This window comes from Phytophthora cinnamomi (assembly GCF_018691715.1).
Source record: "Phytophthora cinnamomi strain GKB4 chromosome Unknown Contig14, whole genome shotgun sequence".
In the NCBI taxonomy this organism is placed as follows: Eukaryota; Oomycota; class Peronosporomycetes; order Peronosporales; family Peronosporaceae; genus Phytophthora; species Phytophthora cinnamomi.
Window position 1 is genome coordinate 193,064 of NW_027150947.1, and position 18,645 is coordinate 211,708.

The 18,645-nt window shown below is 49.9% G+C and overlaps 5 protein-coding genes across 5 annotated transcripts; all 5 read right to left on the reverse strand.

Annotated features, from left to right (window-relative positions):
- Nucleotides 1-5: 5 nt before the first annotated feature.
- IUM83_01060 (uncharacterized protein) lies at nt 6-745 on the reverse strand (the record flags this gene model as incomplete). The annotated part of the gene is made up of 2 exons (XM_067924888.1): nt 6-17; nt 107-745. 2 exons carry the CDS (start codon nt 743-745, stop codon nt 6-8), a joined length of 651 nt encoding a protein of 216 aa, XP_067797598.1.
- A 1,611-nt stretch (nt 746-2,356) lies between these two features.
- IUM83_01061 (uncharacterized protein) lies at nt 2,357-3,796 on the reverse strand (the record flags this gene model as incomplete). The annotated part of the gene is made up of 3 exons (XM_067924889.1): nt 2,357-2,821; nt 2,903-3,118; nt 3,191-3,796. 3 exons carry the CDS (start codon nt 3,794-3,796, stop codon nt 2,357-2,359), a joined length of 1,287 nt encoding a protein of 428 aa, XP_067797499.1.
- Nucleotides 3,797-5,598: 1,802 nt separating this feature from the next.
- IUM83_01062 (uncharacterized protein) lies at nt 5,599-7,008 on the reverse strand (the record flags this gene model as incomplete). The annotated part of the gene is made up of 2 exons (XM_067924890.1): nt 5,599-6,018; nt 6,079-7,008. 2 exons carry the CDS (start codon nt 7,006-7,008, stop codon nt 5,599-5,601), a joined length of 1,350 nt encoding a protein of 449 aa, XP_067797730.1.
- A 2,408-nt stretch (nt 7,009-9,416) lies between these two features.
- On the reverse strand, nt 9,417-10,731 carry IUM83_01063 (uncharacterized protein; the record flags this gene model as incomplete). Its single annotated transcript, XM_067924891.1, has 4 exons — nt 9,417-9,635; nt 9,747-9,815; nt 9,882-10,214; nt 10,303-10,731. The coding sequence occupies 4 exons, from the start codon at nt 10,729-10,731 to the stop codon at nt 9,417-9,419; spliced, it is 1,050 nt and encodes a 349-aa protein (XP_067797223.1).
- Nucleotides 10,732-16,161: 5,430 nt separating this feature from the next.
- On the reverse strand, nt 16,162-16,782 carry IUM83_01064 (Myb domain-contaning protein; the record flags this gene model as incomplete). The annotated part of the gene is made up of 1 exon (XM_067924892.1): nt 16,162-16,782. One exon carries the CDS (start codon nt 16,780-16,782, stop codon nt 16,162-16,164), a length of 621 nt encoding a protein of 206 aa, XP_067797119.1.
- Between the last annotated feature and the right edge of the window lie 1,863 nt (nt 16,783-18,645).

Sequence of the window (18,645 nt, forward strand, 5' to 3'; positions counted from 1 at the left end):
CTGCGCTATAATTCACTCTGGTGCATAGCAATTCATATAGACAGATTCAACGTTAGTCGTTAGCAACAAGAGGTCATGTTGTTTTTACTGCTAGGATAAAGCTCACCTTGCCCAGTAGTTGGCCGCGAACGAGTCTTTCAAACCGCTTCGCCACTCGAAGCTGCTCTTCCAGTCGCACACGGAGATTTGTGTTCTCGGCTTCAGCCTTCCGCCTTTCCGCGTACTGCCTCAACGCTAGGTCACGCCACACCACGACGTCGCCAGAGGTTAGTGATGAAGAAGTGTGTGACGGAACCGCCTTGGTCCCCTTGTCCAGCTTCGTTTCTGCGCCTCCTTCCGCCTCAAGAGGTCCTTGATAGTCCAGTCCACGGAGCACGTGAAGTTGATGCTCCAATTGCTTCACCACTCCACGCAAACGGGTAACACGTTCACGAACGCGTCCGCGTTCAACATACTCAGGCAGGATTAGATCGACTGGAGCCCCGGCTCCAATATCCTCTGCTGTGCCTGACACTTGTGCGGCGACGGTCGGAACCAGCTCTTTTTGTGGATCATGATTGAGGGCGAAACTTGGAGTAAGGGAACCTTCGAGTTCAATTGAGTCCAAGAACTCCAACGCGCTGGGGGTACTGGTTTCTTGGCAGGGGTCTTGCGCAGTGACGTCGAAGTCGTACGAGTCGATAATCTCAATGACTTCAGCCAGTGAAACGTTCTCGTCGTTCAACAAGTCGGTCAGCTGGTCCATGTTTTCGATTGTGGAGAGCTCGCCACCAGATTAATTCGTCAATGGCAACGACACCCCACTTTGATGTTAGCACAGTATCTCGGTGGCATGCTTCGTGCTTTTTAAGACATACATCAGGTTTATCTGATTGCATAGGTAAATAAACGATAAGTTGTCCATGCACCTATCAACAAGCATATGAAAAAGGCTGTAGAAAAGGTTGAGGGCGAGTTACTCGGTATCGATATCCATGCTCTGCTTCCATGAGCTTGGGCCTGGCCACTATCTTCTCTACAATAGACTACAACCATGGTGAAGTCCAACGAAGGTGTCGCGCGTTTGTTTCACTTGGGTGTCAATGAACCCCGATGTTACCCAGGATTTTGCGATGGATAGTTTCCAACAGCACTTCGCCGATATAGGTACACACTGGACTTGCTGCATCCCTCGTTAATTACGGCTGCCTTGACATCTCTAGCCAACTTCGCCACTGCCACAGGGACAGTAGGGTTTTGTTTGGTCAAAGTTCTTGTTTCAGACCCAATCAGATTTTCATCGACATGTGTGGTGGTTATATCACAAAACCCACGGCATGGCTGAACATCATCTCCGAGATAATCCGGGAACTGAAGACAGAGCGGTCTTGGTCTGCGTACCTCCGTACCTCTTTCCGCAGGTAAGACCCAGCGAGGTCATTACGGCTGCTACGAAGCTGAGTGTATCCTCGTACACATCTGTGGACTGAGGGTGAAACCTGATCTGAGCTTTTAGATCCCAACATCCCGCATGCAGTCTGGGTGCGTTTTGGGATCCCTAGTCGTGACAGCGCTGATGCCTTTCGAACCAACTATCTCTTGCCTAAACTGCTTCACGTTTCCAAGCCCGAAGAGTTAGAAAATTGTTTGTACCAAAGCCAGTATGCAGTGTGTGAAGGTCCCAAATCGCACGAGGTTGAAAATTTATCTCGATTTCTGGTTCATCTTTTCAGCATTCTTATCCTTGGTCATTCCTTTGGACGCATCGGAAGGTACTTAGTGCTTGTCACAAGAATGTACGAATTAAAACGGAAGAATTCTCACCAAATTCTACTGTTATTTAATTGAATTTAAGCTGCAGTTGCTCTTACCATACGGGGGGCGCGTAGGCTTGAAGTATAAATGCGTGTTATGCTAGCAATCAACAAGTATCGCAAAACCTACCAGGTTTTGAAAGGGCCCCGATCGGGGCAGAATGCTCCCGTTGTCCGCGAAAAGATTAATACTTTTGCAAAAGTATGAGAGACTTTACGTCCCAGCTTGAATCGCCGTCGACTGGAAAAATGAATCGTGGCTTCAGTTCTCCCAATACTAATTTGACCTTTGCCGTGGAATGCATTTGCACTCTGTGACGTATCTGATGCCATAGGTTTGTGCATCTAAGAACGTACACGCAAGACGAAGAAACAATAACAGAGGGAGGAGGATATAATAGTGGACAAAAGCAACGATGCGCTGAACTTGTGTCCCAGCTGACAATTGATAAAAGTTTCTGTATGCACACGCTTGGCGCATCATTTCCTCTCGTTTCAGTTGCACGATGAAGTAACTAATGGCTTTCGAAGCCCACACCGTGTTTCGCCTGCACCATTACATGTTAAACTGTAACCAGACCTCTAAACCTGCTGGGTTTGTTGCTCTCCAACAATATGGTTTCAACATCACCGGCAAATCGAGGAACGAGTACATCCCACGCAGACATCGCCACCGTCGCGGTAGTATCCACCGTAGTTGGAGATATGTCGCGCTCGGCGCTGAAATAAACCTTCATCACGGTTGTATCCGCCTCTGCGTGCTCGAGAACGATATGCATGGTTGTCGTAACACTGGCACCGGGATGACCGTTCTGAAATCTTGGCTTGGCTAAAACCCGGCAAATGTACACGACGCGTTTGTCGTCCTTGTATCGACGCACCACCATCTGGTTGTACGTGCCGACTAAATCTTCGATGCCTGAAACTGCCACAGAAAAACTGGTCTGGAGCATGTTCTCATTTGTTTCCACGGAATCGCAGCAGGAATTAAACCATAGTTCCGGCATCCCAGTGTTACGCAAATTGGCCTGCGCCAAATAACAAACACACTGCCATGTCGCTTTTTCTGCTTCTTGAAATTTGAAAGGGAGAAGCCGTTTCTGTCGAACCTCGTAGTAAACTCCGTTGATCACGTCGAGGTTCGCTTCACGAGAATGGCCAGTGATTGGCAAAGCATTCATACCCTTTGCCCCGAAGAGGCTGTCGATTCTGAGATAGAGCGCGTCGGCAGCTTGGCCTAGCTCCTGAAAAATACTGGATTCGTTGTCAGGAATTGGCTTCGGTATCCTCGTCATCTCCTTCACGCCAAGCATGTCCTCCATCATCTGAGGGAAACAGAATGCGCGATCGTTAGCCTCAACTACAGTGATTCAAACCTAAAGTTCGGTTTGACCCACCTCAATCCGTGTTCGCCGCTTCAGCATACGGCGCAAGTTTTTGGCTTCAAGAACTTGAAGCGCCACCATTTCGCGGAGGGAAGCGTTTTCTGCCTCTGCTTTCTGACGCCGGTCGAGTTGTGAGAGAGCCATTCGACGCCATATTTGCTGCGCTTGCGTGGAGACCACTGCCCCTGACGTATCGTTTGTCGAGTCTAGTCTGGCCGATTTGTACTGAAGCGAGAGCAGTTTCGCTCGAAGGCTGTCAGCCTGAATACGTAGACTTGACACCTCGTCTTTGGGAGAGCGATACTGCGTTTTAGCGCGCTTCCTGCTTCGCCCAGCGCGCATGGAGTCTCCGTCCACACGGGCGGAGTCGGTGTAATCTTCTTCAACCTGACAGTGAGTTGATGAAGGAGAGCTCTCGTAACTTGCGTCTTTCGACTTCAGAACATCCCAAGTGTCGCCCAGCGCCTCAATCGGACTGTCCTCGGTCAGGAATGCGTTGATTGCCGCGAAGTCCATGTCCATTGAATCGCGGTAGCAAGTGTTGCCCTCCATGACGCTCCCACTTGTCATGGGGACGTCACAGTCGAAAAGCGAAGGCAGCAGCGTCTCGGAATCCATTGTCACGTGAGGTGAGCAATGACTAAGTGAGTCCAACCAACCACGGCTTAACCCTTTTTCAAAGGGCGAGGAGTTAGGCCAGAAAGAATTCTGTCGCCTTCCCGCATGATCACCGCATGTGATCTGTCATCCGCGCGATAAGACAACACGGCAGCAAAACCAGAGGAACTACTGTATAACCACAGTAACTATAATAAGATGGCGCTTGTGGTTGCTTCCGGAAAAAAAGTTTGTGCAGATTCAAATTTTTCCGCCAACCAGCCCTCTCGGACGCGCACTACCACGAGGTGTGTATGTTCATTTTGTTCAATGCTCGAACCCTAATTACAAGCACCCACGGCATAGATTGTCAAGTTAGGCCCTTGCTGAGCAAGGAACAAGTTGCTAAGGTGGGAAATGTGTTCTGCGCTCAGCGTGGGTTAGGGATTTTTGGTTAAGCCTGCGTTTGTGCTCAGAGCGCGTGCTCGCTGCTTGTCCAAATAAACGTGGGGGAGGTTGGCTACAGACGACCCGTCGCATTTGAATCGGCCGAGCAAAGTACACGTAGCCGTCGCGCTGGTTGCGCGTGCTGTTTGCCATGATGCGGTAGCTTCAGTGTGAGAACACGCCCAACGTGCTGCGCACAGATGCGAAACATATTGGCGTGAACACCGCTAAAGCAACGCGCACACGCCATAGTCGTCGGACACTTCGGGCGGACTCCCGGGAACAAACTCGATTGGGCAAACTTGCCCGTGATTTCTGGCACAAATTGTTCTATCTTACCAGGAGCAGAAACACGTACAAAAAGTCATGTCCAAATTTTTATCCAATCACATCACAAGAATTTCCGTCTGGGAACTGAATCTACTGTTCCGCTTAAAACATGTATGGTAGGCTGGTTCAGTAACATATGAGTTTCCTGTCGCAAACGCGGATACGGTATCAACGCAGTGACGGCAAAAGTGAATGCGTCATGCACACCACTTGGCGTGGCGCAGAATGAGGCGATAAGATCTGTCACCGCCGCTAGGTGAGAGACACTGGAGCAGAACTGTACTAAAGAAGTTGCTACAGAAAGCAACGGGTTTATATTGTGCATGTACGCGAGGGTAACGTGTGCTGAGGCTGACACCAAGAATTCACGACAAATCCATTGACCTTTGTAAGCTGGGCCAGTTGAAAATGTACTTTTTCGCAGTTAGGTCATTCCGATCATGTACTAAAGTACCGTATAATTGAAATGAAGCTTACGAAAACGCTTGTGCCCAGCAAAGCAGCCTCAACGTGAACAACGAGGTAAGGAGCCCATTCGTCGTGTCTGTATGTATTTCACGGCCTTGACGAATTTCTGATATTCCGAAGAGTATTTTTGCTACTGTCCACACAACGAACGTGTTTCATGGAACTTAGAGATTTCGCAACGAGATCCACTTTGATGGCGCTGAAGGAGAGCAACCGAGAACGCCAAGTCTGGTGAGCTCACTGTCAGTATATGTTTCGTCATTCTGCTGAACTCAAGGGTTAATGTCCTTCAGCGACTGGGCTTCTCAACCAATAAGTTTATCACGTCAGTAATTTAGCTTTTACAACCAACCGTAGCTAGCAAAACGACAGATCCACTAACTAGATAATCAACGTTCGTCTTTTTTTCTTTGAATGGCCCTGAGGACCCGAGGAAGAGGAGCTGGGTTGAACCTTTGATAATAAAAACAAACACCAGTCGTGACAGACAGTTACGTCAAAGTCAATAATCCACTACATGTACCTCCCGCCATCAAAGTGTCGATTGGTCCGGTGCACCGATGTAAAGCTGTGAAATATTACCGCAGCGTGCCTTGGACGAGATGATTTTCCACTTCTTGGTGCAACGTCTGCATGTTTAACCCGTACGAGCCAATGACCAGATCGGATAACACTCCAGCACGCGAGTTTTGAGCATGGGCATCGCCAAACTCAGGCGTCAAACGAACACACGACTGCACAATGGTGCCACTTCTACATCCTGGAGCTTCACCCGCGATATTTTCCACCAGCGTCCACCCACACTCACTAAGATTAATGCGCTGCATGCCGAATGGGACCCCTTCCGTGTGACCGAATGTTGCCCACACCATAACGACTCGGCCCTCCTGGATCATACGCCTCCCAAGGATATGCATGCGCACAAAAGCTTCTGCGCGTCGGAGCCGCAGCGTGACACAAAATTCCGCCCGCACCGTGTCATCTGTGCAATCCAAAGCCTGCAAAATCGTAACATAAGTATTACTCCTGCAACTGATAGGCCGAGTGAAGACTCCTACCTTGTAGTATCCATTGTCCAGCTCAATGCGTTGGCTGGCCAACGTCTTCCACACCGCCTTCCCGACGTCTTGAACAGCGAACGGCAGGATCTTGGCGTCCACCAACTCCACGCACACCCTTCCCGAGTTGTCACGCTTGACCTGAGCTTCATTTCGCTCGCGGTTTACAACCGCAAACCCCGCCTCGTTCATCACAGCATCCACTCGCTCGGCCAAAGTGTCCACTCTTACAGACAACAAGGCGAACACCTCCGCCTCGCGGAGCCCCACCATCTTCTGCATCCTCATCTTCGAGCGCCCCCTATTTCCATCTTCCTCTGCAGGTCGTTTACGCAGCAACTTCTCCAGACTCTTGGCGATCTTCAGTTGACCTTCGAGTCTCTCTCGGAGCTTTGCGTTCTCGACTTCAGCCTTCACCCGCTCCTTTCTCTGGTTCCTGGCCACACGTTCCCACAGCGAAGAAACCTCGTCACCAACAGTGCCCCCCAAGGACATCAGAGCCCCCTGCTCTTTCGCTTGAGCGTTGCTCGAATTCTTGAGACTTTCAAGCTGTTTTTCGAGTTCCGTGACCTGGTTTCTCAAATATTCGAGTTCATTTTTCTGGCGTTGGTGCCGCAGCTTCCTCGTCGACTTTTGTGGTTTGTCGGTCTCTGGAGAATGCTTTGCGGCGGTTGCAGCGTCCTGTTCGCTCTCTATTGAGCCGTTAAGGGTATATATCAGCTTTGACGGGTTTGTGTCAAGGTCTCCGCTACGCTCCAGCTGCTGCATCAGCGCGCGGTCTTGGTCCAGAGCTGCATGCCCTGGTGTATACGCCTTGTCAAGGACATCGTCGAAGTCGAAGAAGCAGAGGCCGAAGCCTTCCACGTCGTCCAGCAGCTCCAGCGACGATTCGAGCAGGTCTGCAATGGAGGTAGTGGAGGTCGAGTCCATGTTGACAAATGTGACGAAATTATCGAGATAAACAGGTGTAATTTCGTTTTAAAAATATTATTTATACTTGAATGAATTATATTGTTGCAATCAACAAATTCAAATTAATACCAGTACTTTTGTTAAATAATCGCCATTGTAATTTGACATTTCTGCAGGCATTTTGGCGTCTTCAGGGTTGTGATGCTGCTCATACTTGTGCTCTGTCTGGTCTGGACGCCATGGCTCATTTTCGTGTCGGTGGTGCCAAACGAAGCGGTCAACTGGCTCATACACGGGCGACTACGACAATGGACAGTTCTGGCTAATTATTGATGCGAACCCCACGTTGATAACGGCGGGTGTTGTGTGTTTGGTGAGTGAGATTGAGCTACTTGTTCGCGGCACTGAAGATGCTTCTGTGGCGCGAGAAGATCCTTGCTATAGCTTCTCTTCAGCGACTGGAAAGAAGGCTACTTGAAAGTGGAATGGATCACGTTAGATTCGAGGACATGGTCGGTTCTAGCGGGCCCTAGCTATGAACGAGCGCACACCGTTTGGGTGGACCTTACGTCGTTCTATGGCAAGAATCGGAAGCTATGGGTAGGACATCTTTTGTTTGACCTCATACGAATAGTGGATGCATCCTCCTGACGCATTTGATAAAGTGAAGGCGGTCGCATATTGAGGAATGTAGGAGTCCATTCAAGTTATCAATCGCCGGATGACTGCGTTTCCAGAGGAACTGCAAAAATGCCAACACTTCCGAGCAATGTAAGTTAGCATTTTGCTTTCGAAAGATCTTAGATGTACAAATGATGCGTTCTATTCTTTTACGGATTTACTAGTCAACTAATGTATTCGAACATACAGAGTTTGCTAAGCTGGACTAAAGGATCTCGAGACTCTGTAAGCTCAAAGGAACATCGGCGTCTTTTTATGGAACTTGTATGTTTCTGCAGTCATATTGAAGGCAAGCTAGGCAGTATGAACATGAGGGAGCTCCCCGACAATATCTTCAACGATCTCCCAAATTTGGTAATGATTCATTTGGGAATTCGCGAGACCTTGGCAAGGCTCCCTTTTTAATGGGTGTGCCGCACCTTTAAGGTTTGTCTCTAGCCTGGATATTTCAGCTTCAATAACTCCCATCGTTTGGCCACCCAATGGCAGGGTTGCCTCGACAGTGGAAGTCGCTCAAGTTGCAAGTTCCAAGAAACCCGTTACAACATATCAGCCCGGTGTAATACTCAATTCAACAAATTTCGTCAGCGGCGACATGTCCAGTATCGATTTCAACAGCGGCATCACGGTAAGCACAAGTCTACGGAAGTCGATCCCATCTGCGGAACCAGCCTCGTGAGTGACGCAACTTGCATCTACATATATGAATAGTATTTGTACTCGAGCAACATTCGGCATGTCTGCTCCTAGTGTCTGCCATCCAATGCCCTTTGATGCTGCAATTATGAGTACTGTGCCTACCTTGGGCACTGTCAACATACGCGATGGGAAGTTCGTCAGTGTCATATCGGGAATAGCACTGGGATGCGCTATAATACGCGTTTCCAGGTTTTCGCGTGTCTCATCGACGAGAACCACATCGTTTTACGATGCTACCAGATTGAAAAAGAAGTCGGTGTTCGATGCGATCCAATAGAGGAACCCTGGCTAGTGTGTAAGGAATAACAATTACTTCGAAGTACATTTTAGGTTCTCAGGCGATAGTGTAGACAGAACCCACACGCCCGCACGCTGCTCGATATTCGGGTATGTTTTAGCTATCGAGCTACACAATTCTTCCAGGCTGCCGCTGGCAATAAAAGAAAATTGGGTTATATATTCATCGACTTTGTTTTTTTGCTGAAGAAGCTTTAGAATTGAATCACTTCTGCCTTATGGAGCAGAGCTCGCAACGGGTATCCGAAAGTCGTGTACCCGCCCGAGGAACATGTCTCGTGAATAGTACAAACAGCGTGCTTCCTTATCTCGGGAGTGTCGATACGAAGAATGCATTTGACAAATTTTCATCGGCTATATGCTTTATAAATCCATCCGACACAAGGATTTCTTTTCTAGTGGCGTTAGAAGGAAACGATCGACCCGTGTGGAGGCAAGTTGTTCCGGCAGTGCAGGCTGCCAAGTAATGCTATAGTCGTTTGCTACAATATTCGAATGCAGATTATATCTTGCTCAGCCCACGGGAGCTATATTGACTTGCGTCGTTTTCAGAACGAAAAGGGAGTGAGTCCCCCATGTGACCCGGTGGAGGAGAAATGGCTTGGCTGTGGGGAATGAAACACTTGCGTGAACCGAGTGCCGCACGAATGGCGGGTGATGTGAAAGTGCCGCTTGTGGCAGTAATTTACGATGCTACTCCTGTTATCGTTATGACAAGGCCACTCCTGTTCGAACCCTATTATAATTTGTCAGTGCGCTCGAATTAACGTGTCTTCCACAAAATAGTTGAAGCGCGTGATCGAGTCTTCCCAGGCTGCAACGCCCATGTCAATGAAAGCCCTTGGCACTCTCCGCGCGGCAAGTGAGTAGGCATCGTGGTTAGCCGTTGACTGTCGATGCGACTGAATCACCGTAGTGGGACCGAGGTCAGACGGCGGCCCAGGCTGCACAATGAGCCGCGTCGTTTCCTGAAAGGCGATGGGAACGCCAGCCACCGGTTCAATCAGCCTTCGGAAAATAAAAACGCCTCGGTCTTGCTCAACGTATTTCCGGCCCACTTTGCGCATTATGACACGGACATGAACATTTCCAGCAGTGAAGGCGCTGCACATGCTCTGCTTGAGCGTATTATCACACTCATCGAAGACCTGAAAAAAAAAACTGTGATCAGATACCGAAATGGAATCATTACCAAAAGATACACGCGCGTTTACCTGAACAAATGCGGGTTTCGGACTCTGCGGCTCCTCCTCCCCGAGACACCTCCAAACGGCTTTCTCAGTGTCGTCGAGCCCGAACGGAACTGCATAAGAGTCCAGCAACTCCACGAACTTCCCCTCCGCCCTGCTACCAGGAGTGGTATTCCTCCTCCCCGGACACGGCAGTTCGTCCATCTTCACTTTTTCAAAAAAGTCGTCCACGCCCGCATACATCTCGTCCATCCCCAGCAGGAGGTCTCGAAACACAGTTTCGTTGTCTGTCGGAGGCGTGACACCCCTCGCGTCCACCTCATACTGTCTGCACAACTGGATCGAAGTGCCCACCACCTGCCGCAAAAAAAAAAAAATGAACATGCCATCTTTTTTTTCATTCCCCACATATTTTCCCCAAAAAAGTAGATTTAGAAAAAATCACCTCGTTTCGAAGACGCCGCTTGAACCCTTTGAGCAGCGCCTTGGCCTGCCATAGCTTCTGCCGCACTTGGTCCCTGAGCTTCCTGTTCCGCTCCTCGCTCTCCGTGCGCCTCGCCGCTTGTCGCTGGCACAAATCCTCCCATGCCAAAACACGGTGCGCTCCGTCCAGAAGGTGGTCCTTCCGAGCGCGACTCTTCAGCCGCAGATTCTGCTGCAGTTGCCGCAACTGTATGTTCAGCTGTTTTTCTGCCTGCTGCAGCGCTACCACTTCGTCTCGCCGCGCAAGGCGCCAGCACTGGCGCTTTCGGGTAGTTTGCGCCGGGGGCGGGTCGACGGCGGCGGACGGGATGGCCTCCACGTCCTCAGCCAAGTCGCAGCCTTCCAGCAGAGACAGCGCGGTGACTTCGTCCAGCTCAAAGACGGCCATCATGGCCCAGACGCCCGAAAAAACTATTGTAACTTTTGACTACACATAAAGGAAATTGGGCATACGGATACCGCAGTTTGCTTTGGAGAAATTGACGGAAGAAGGAACTCAGGAATCGGAGCCTTCCATACGGATTCTGGTACGAACAGTCGAGACACAGCCGAGTCACAGTATGGGTCGCTGACACCGCTAACAACATCGATCATTTCAAATAAACCGAATGCCCTATAAAACGTTTCATATGAGTTAGGTTTCCTCGAAGCTACGACGGAAGCGTCGCCTATCACGTTTTTGGTGTTTTGTCGGCAACTATCCAGGATACGCTTGTACCAGAACTGTCCTCACTATTTTGTCGTCAGCGTGTCGTGTTCGAAAAGACTAAGAACCCGTCAGATACTGAGTAAATGGAAACGAACTAGCACATTGTTATGGGCCCACTCCGTTTACTGGAATGTGTCGGCGCTGAACGAACACCGCTTCCGGTGTGAGTTGTATTTGCGTTGGTAAACAGCAACAACAAGTGGAGCTGCATCTTGACTTCAAATCGTCATCGTTTTTTTTGCTCCCCAAGCCTTATGCCACCTCTGCGCAATATGAGTACCATATCGTATTAGTACTCGGCGATCTGTCACTACACACATACTTGCATAATTGAAAATTTGAAATATTGCGTACCGGTACCTGAACCGGGAATTAACTCTGATATCGCAGCACACGGCAATTAGGGCGGTCGTAGCATGCTCACTCAGTTCCTTCTGACACTCCCTTGCAGACTGAAGTCATTCATGAGAGTAGCCTGCAGTCACGTGGGAAGAGTAGCTAGACTATGACAATCTCAGCCACACGTGGCCGAGCCTTTGGCAATGTTGCAATTTGCCAGCACGTGCAGAGCGGGGACCGAGACCGTGTGATGAGTGATGAGCTCATTGTACTAATCAAAAATTGCCCAGCAGCTGCCATCTTCAGATAGTTTTGTATGCCCAGGTAGTACGAATCATGCCACCGTCGTTTCAGACTGGCTATCCTGTCATGATCGAGCTGTCGCCCGATTTCATTTTGCAATCCGAACGCCGTCGAAAAGGTCTCAGATCCGCCAACACCCGCACCTCAGCAATGAATAGCTGCACTCTCTTCCCACCCAACACTCAGAACCTCAGCGACCGCGTCATCAGCAGCGTCGTGCAACGCGCCTGGGTGCGAGACGGTGACATCAGCAATGAAGCGGACAACCTCGAGGATGCTGGTGACCTCCACACTCCGCCGATGAGACCCCAGTTCTCTGCGTACACCCCAGCTCGCCGTGAGAACCAATACCAACCGGCGGATGTATCGGAAAACACTCCAGTCCGACCGAACGCCGTTAGGCCGGTCGAGATGACAGGCAAGAGGAGAATGAAACACCGAGCTACAAGAGATTTCGTGCTCGATCAACACGACGTTGCAAACCCATCTCTGAGCATCAAATCGACGACAACGCGCGGCCTGTCACGAAAGAGCTCAACCACCAGTGTGGAGGAGCACCAGCGCGAGCTCCGACGCTTGAGGCAGATTCGCTACCGGAAGAAGAAGTTCGACTTGACACTCAAGCTCGAGGAAGACACGCTACAGCTGAGAGAAGAAGTGGAGCAGCTAGAGCAACGCCGGAGAGCTATCGCAATCGCGGTTCCCACTAGCCAAAATATGTGGGATGTTGTGCTCAAGTACTACCAGGTCTTCCGCTACGGCGTCCAAGAACGCGCGTCGAATCAAAAGTCCAATTCTGGTCCGCCAGTTTCTTCCAGTCCCCAACTCGAGCTCGTACTGGCGACAATGACCGAGGACGTGGTGTTCAACTCCTGCCGTGGTTTGGAAGCTGTTATGGAGGGTTGGAAGTGTCAAACTCTGTGGTTTAAGGACTTTGAGATGGAGTTAGAGAGCCTAGTAAAGGGCTCCAAGAGCTCTCTGGTCACCTCCACGACGATAAGTTTCACCATTGCCGAGCGTACGATGCTGAAAGTTTTCCCGCATCTAAGCGAGAAGAACGGTTACCGGTCAGGAGGTTTAAGATCTCGCGTTGTAAAGACGCTGATGGGCCAACGTATTACTGTACGTGGTTCCGCGCGTTTTGAGTGGGACGGCGTCCTAGGTCGAGTCAGCAGGGTAACAACCCAATCCGATCTGCTCACCCCGGTCCTGCTCCTACTAGGCAACTTGGATGACGTGTCCTACGTCTTCGAGAGGGCTCTTATCTCCCCGGATTTCAAGTGGCGACAACTTCAGTGAATAAACACCTATGGACTTGATTCCACTACATGTAGTATGATGTGTGTTATCATAAAGAGAAACAACCTTAGCAGCTGTACAGAGCGGGAATTCAATGGCATGTATGAACGCACCAAACGAAAATGAGAACAGAGGACACCGCAAAATATTTGTTCGAAGTTATATTTCAAGGCCTCGGCACCAATTTCAGCGGTTATTTGGTTTGGGCGTTCCTTCGCCAAACACAAATCGTGATCGTCGGAGCTACGCAGTTTGGAGATATGCTTGTTTATCGCGCTAGAAGCACCGCTAACAATTGTCCACGATCTTACACAGTAGATTACAAGATGGTCATAGGTTCTGAGGTAGTAGTCCCGGACACCAATGAGTGTATTAACTATTCGTTTTTCCACAACCAAATGAAAATCCAGTCGCAGTCACTGTCAGCGATATATTAATTAAGCTTCACCAATACTTCGTCTTGTTGACGCCAGCAGTCTCCAGCTCACTCTCACAATACCTTAAAGTCTTACTAGAAGCTGTAGGTGCTGTTCCTTAATTTTCAAAGGTGAAATTGTTGACAGGTTTTCATTAAAGTCACTGAAAGGTCATGCCCCCAACTGATACATGTTTTCGCTGCAGGAAACATTGACGCCAAACTGTGTACCTAAGATATTAAAAGATGTGTTGAAGGTATTTTGAGTCCAGAATCTCCTCGGTCCAAATTGGGCTCCTGGCAGGTAAAAATTACGACTTCAAACGTTGCAAGCAATATCACACAACCGCATAGGTTGAATGTGGGTACTTAGGTACCGCCGAGGTGGTTATTGTTCACGCGGATCACGAAGTAAATCAGTCACCTTCTCCCAGAGGCAAAAAAATGTTGTAGGAAATATTGGTGGAAGTAAAACATTCACATGCATTTTGAGCTTGGACGCTCACTGCGTTATCAACTGAAAATCGAGGGAGATTAATGAGTTCTCGAACACAAGTGACACGGCTTCAAGGCTGCCCAGCAAGCGCAGCACCAGCGTGAGCAAATCCGCCTCAACGACGATACTCGTTACATTCAAATTGAGTTGATCCGCGCATAACAATCCGTTGACCAATCATCGTGTCTGCGAGTTGTGGCCTCACATTCCGCCTTCGATCGGCTCCGGCTTGAGGCTCGAAGAGCCTTGGAAACACCTTCTGTAGCGTTTGTTCTGTGATAATGCAGGTCGTGGAAGTCGAGGCGATCAGGTCCTTTGGCTAGACCAGTCAGCTCATGCTGGAAGTCCTCGAACAATCCGGTTAGGTCTCTCCAATGCTGCACTATCGTATCGACTCCGCACCCCACGCTGAAACTTACGTCAACTGCCATGACGGCAGAAAGGAATTCGCGTTGAGCACAAGTTTCTGCGGTGGCAGTGTGGATGCCGTATCGAACGACGCGGAAGTATTGCAGCGCAGTCTCCCACACATTCTGGCGTGTCAGAAACGTAGTCGCGAGAGAGGACCTTCGTTCTTCAAGCGCCTTGATCTTCTCTCGTAGCTTCTCGGTCGTCTCTTCCAATTGCATCACCAAAATGTCCTTCTTTTTGCGGTAGCGTATCTGCTAGAAAACGTCGAAGTTCTCGTTGGTGAGCTTCTTTCATGATGAATATCTTCGCCAATCTAGTTTCTGGAGCAGGGTCTTCCTTCTCTTCACAGTCGTGGCTTGGGTTGGCCATTCCATCGATCTAGCGAGCTTTCTTGCATGAGAACCTTGACAATACGAGGTCCGAGTCTGTCGCGAAAGCTCTTTTGCGCGGTGAGGATTCAAATTCGGGATGACTCTGACTGGGCAGAAAGTTGGAGGGTGAACTCTTGCTATCTCTAATGTCGCCGACTAGTTCGACAATCGGATTTGCACGCGTGGCGCGTTGTGACACACGCCCAATAACTTCGTCGCTGAGTTGCTGGCTGTTGGGCGGTAGAAGTGTGCTCAGGACCATTGTTGTAGCCAAAGTCAGAATCAAGAATGCGTATCAAAGTCTTCCAAGGAAGACGGCCGAAACCACACGCGATATGTATGGCTTCCGAATACGAATCCCTTCACCAGTGGTGAGCGACAGCTGGAAAGCTGCCAGCCAGGAACTCGTCCGAGCGCATATTAGGTCAATATACTAATCGGCTCGCACAAGGGCTTTGCTCTAGCAGGACGTGAACGGTTTGTGCGATATGCCACTCCTCTAAACAAAACTTTCGGTGTCGGCTCCCCTGAACAGTACGCCCGCTGCGATACCAGGAACAATAAGGACCATATGGTATCTGGAGACCGTAAAAGTTGCAGGTTGCTCTGTTTCCTCTTGCACTGGCAACTCGTACAATACTTTGCATAGAGCCTGAGACGGATCACCAGGCATACTTGAAATGCCCAGGTTTGTGAAGCCATACATTCCGCATTCGGGGAGGCACAACTGTCCCCATAAATAAACAAACACACCCAGGCTCCCAACTTTGGCAAGCAAATTAGGCCTTACTAGAACATTGGCACATAGCGGCGACCCTAATTTACTTCTCTGCAAGCTTTATTACGAAAAAAAGTACTCTTTTGTAAGCCACATATCAACCGGGAAAAAAGTGGGGGTCTTGCTCAGGAGTGTGTACTAGCGTTGGGATGCGCTTGGAGGACGTCCACCTTGCCATCGGAGACGACAGTCATATCTGTGGCATTCATGGCTTCTCCTGAAACATTTGAATACGAGGCACTACTGTACACACCGAAAACTTTAGTGTAAACGATCCCATGTGCAGCTGTTTCCAATCCATAATCATTTTTGTGACTGCTCTGTCGCTACGGTTATGGCAGAGGTCTCTTGACGTGAGTGCCCTTCGGGCTGGGCTTGAAATACGGTGACCTCCTTACCATACACAGAGATTTACACCTGTGCCAGCTTCGCAATATCATGGACCGGGATTTACGTGAAATGAGCAGTGGCTCGTGAAAGTGAGCCTTCATATCGACACCGTTTGAGATTTGATCGCCTTGTGGCTGTTTACTCTACAAAACGTAGCAGCAGTCGGTTCATCTACCTGAGAACGTGCCCAATCGATCCAACAACCGACTTGTTCGCGCTTGCAAGTTGTCCCTACGCTGCTTGTGTAACACGGCACGCTAGTTTGAGATGGAACGCATTTGCACGATACTCGTATCGATTCCAAGGATATTCAGCTGAACCACAATCCAAAGCTCGGGTCTACAGACGTGTAGGTCGGATATATAGTTGCATGGCACGCGTCGTTCACGTCGAGCAGGAAGTCGCTATTTTGCGTGTATGGCAGCGGGTTGGCGTGGTCGATCTCGCTCGGGTGGAAGTTGTCGAGGAACTCCAGCAACACGGCGTGCTCCGTCGCGTCGGCCGGTGGTGCGTCCACGGGCTCCGTCATGGACGGTGCTCTGGTCTGGCTCGTACTGTTGACAGTGTTGAGCAGAGAGGACTCGGAGTGCGCACTGTCGATACTTCCGCGACGCTCCTTTTGCTTCCGGCGCTCGATCTTCTGTCGGTACTTATGCGCGTGCGTCATCGTCTGCCTGGTGGTTCGCGTCCCGACGTGGTCGGCGATGACTTTCCAGGGCCCAGAGGGATAGAGCTCCAGCGCCTCGAGGAAGCGGTCGTGCTCGTCGGTGGTCCACAGCATGCGGCTGCGCTCGCTCGGAGGGTCCAGGCGCAGTTGGCGCCTCCGTCTGGTGCAATTGTTTTCGTCGGCGCGGATTGGGATGCGGATCAACTGTTGGTCGTCGCTGTCCCCTTCGAAGAGTCCCTTCTGGACGATATCCGAGATTGCCATGTCTGGGTTTCTTCGCTTTCGCGTGTCACGGGTCAATTTTGAAATGAGAGCAAACACGTAGAACCCGTTCGTAAGTCTCGTGTTGAGTTTGCCAGACGCTGTCCGACATATTGAAGGCATCCATGTGCTTTGTGCTTTGCTTAGCCCCTCCAACCCGCCGCGTCCGAAGATGCATCGCCCCTGGCTATTATCCAGATGTTATAACTCGTGGGGTAAGCGAGCCTTCATCACCGAAAGTCAGGCCAGCTCAGGAGATCCGGATCACGCATGACTGTGACGGTTGGCGTACCTGTATCCTGAGCAAAGCTTAACTAGGCGCCACTACTGGATTCTGTAGGATTGAGCTTGAGATTGGCTGCCTGGCTTTCCTGGACTGTCAGCAATGGCAGGTGAGGGCGGGTAGTAGATTAGAATCAGTTCTCAACTAGCACTCCAAGGAACAAGCAATACACGTTGTTCTTGGTGGGAGTTCCAGCTCCCAATCTGCCGTGTTCTAGTGTCTTCAAACGGCAACACGTCACAATGACAAACCCAAGTGGCCATTTTTGATTGATTAGTCTCATCTCAAATTCAGACTAATCGGATTACCACCAGCTATTAGGTAAGTGTTCTGTTTTTGAAAAGCTTTTTAATTGGCTTCACCGTCTTCATATGGCCCTCGGTCAAGTGCCTGTTGTGGCTCTCACTACAGTATCTACTGTCTGTGTTCAGTTGATCGTATCGCCTACCAACGGTAATTGAATTTTTACTGTCTGTGTTCCGCCCGGCCCGACCCGCTCGAAATCACTACGGACGGGTACGGGTATCCGATTGGCCTTGCGGGCGGGCAGGGTGGCCCGGTAGGTCCAGGACAGGTATAGATCCGAAGATGGTAGCACGATGCGCAGACGAGTGTTGGCTCGTAGGAGCAGCGTAGGTAGGAAAACAACGCTAAGAACACTTGTTTCCCACTGAACGACTTTGGGATTGAGGAGGAGAAAACCACGAAGGTGGCAACCCTGAAAAACTATACGCCAACTGCCGTATACAGAACTGCAACTGCACAGTCCCAGTACACCCTGCCTGTATACATTGCCACTACAGCGGCAGGAATACACGACCTTCTTCACAGATGGTTGCCAAGCTTTGCAGTCGTTCCCGGTTAGGACGTGATGGCTGAATTTAAGCTGAGACCCAACCTTACAGCCTTTTAAAAGGTCAGTTCTCGATCAAAGTTATCTTTTCTTTCTCATATCATAATCTACTCCATAGCGATAAATTGTTTTGGTGGCTATATTTATTTATTATTATTTAAACAACGGGTACAGGTACCCGAACTTCGTAGCCGGACGGGCGCGGGAGCTCCATACCGGTACATGTACCAGATAAGCAGACCAGCCGGTCGGGTAGGGTGACCCGTTAACCTCTGTTTGCGGACTCTGCTGTGTTGTCCGCCACACACTCGTCATGTCGGCTTTTACCTCATACATTGACCACCTTGCCGCTACAAACCAGCAAGCTAGAAGATCTAACTAGCGTTCGCACAAACACTGGCTGTATAACAAACGCTAGCGTTTGCAAAGTGTTTGTTAGTGTACAGCGAAAAATACCAACATATGATGGCTGCTGTGCTTGCCAACAAAGCAATGGGCACCAAAACCAGCATACAAGTGCTCGAGGCAGATTTCGAGGAGTTGCAGTTTATTTGGCCACTCATAGTTGAGTTTGAGTTCTGGTAACTCATAGTTGAGGGGACGTCAACTATTGGCTCGCCACTCATCCGAACCCAATTGACGAGGCAGGCGTCGCTTACCGGCTCACACACTCTGGCGTGTCCAAAGGACATGTCTGTGCTAGCAGCCATAGCAGTTAGCTAACAAGCTG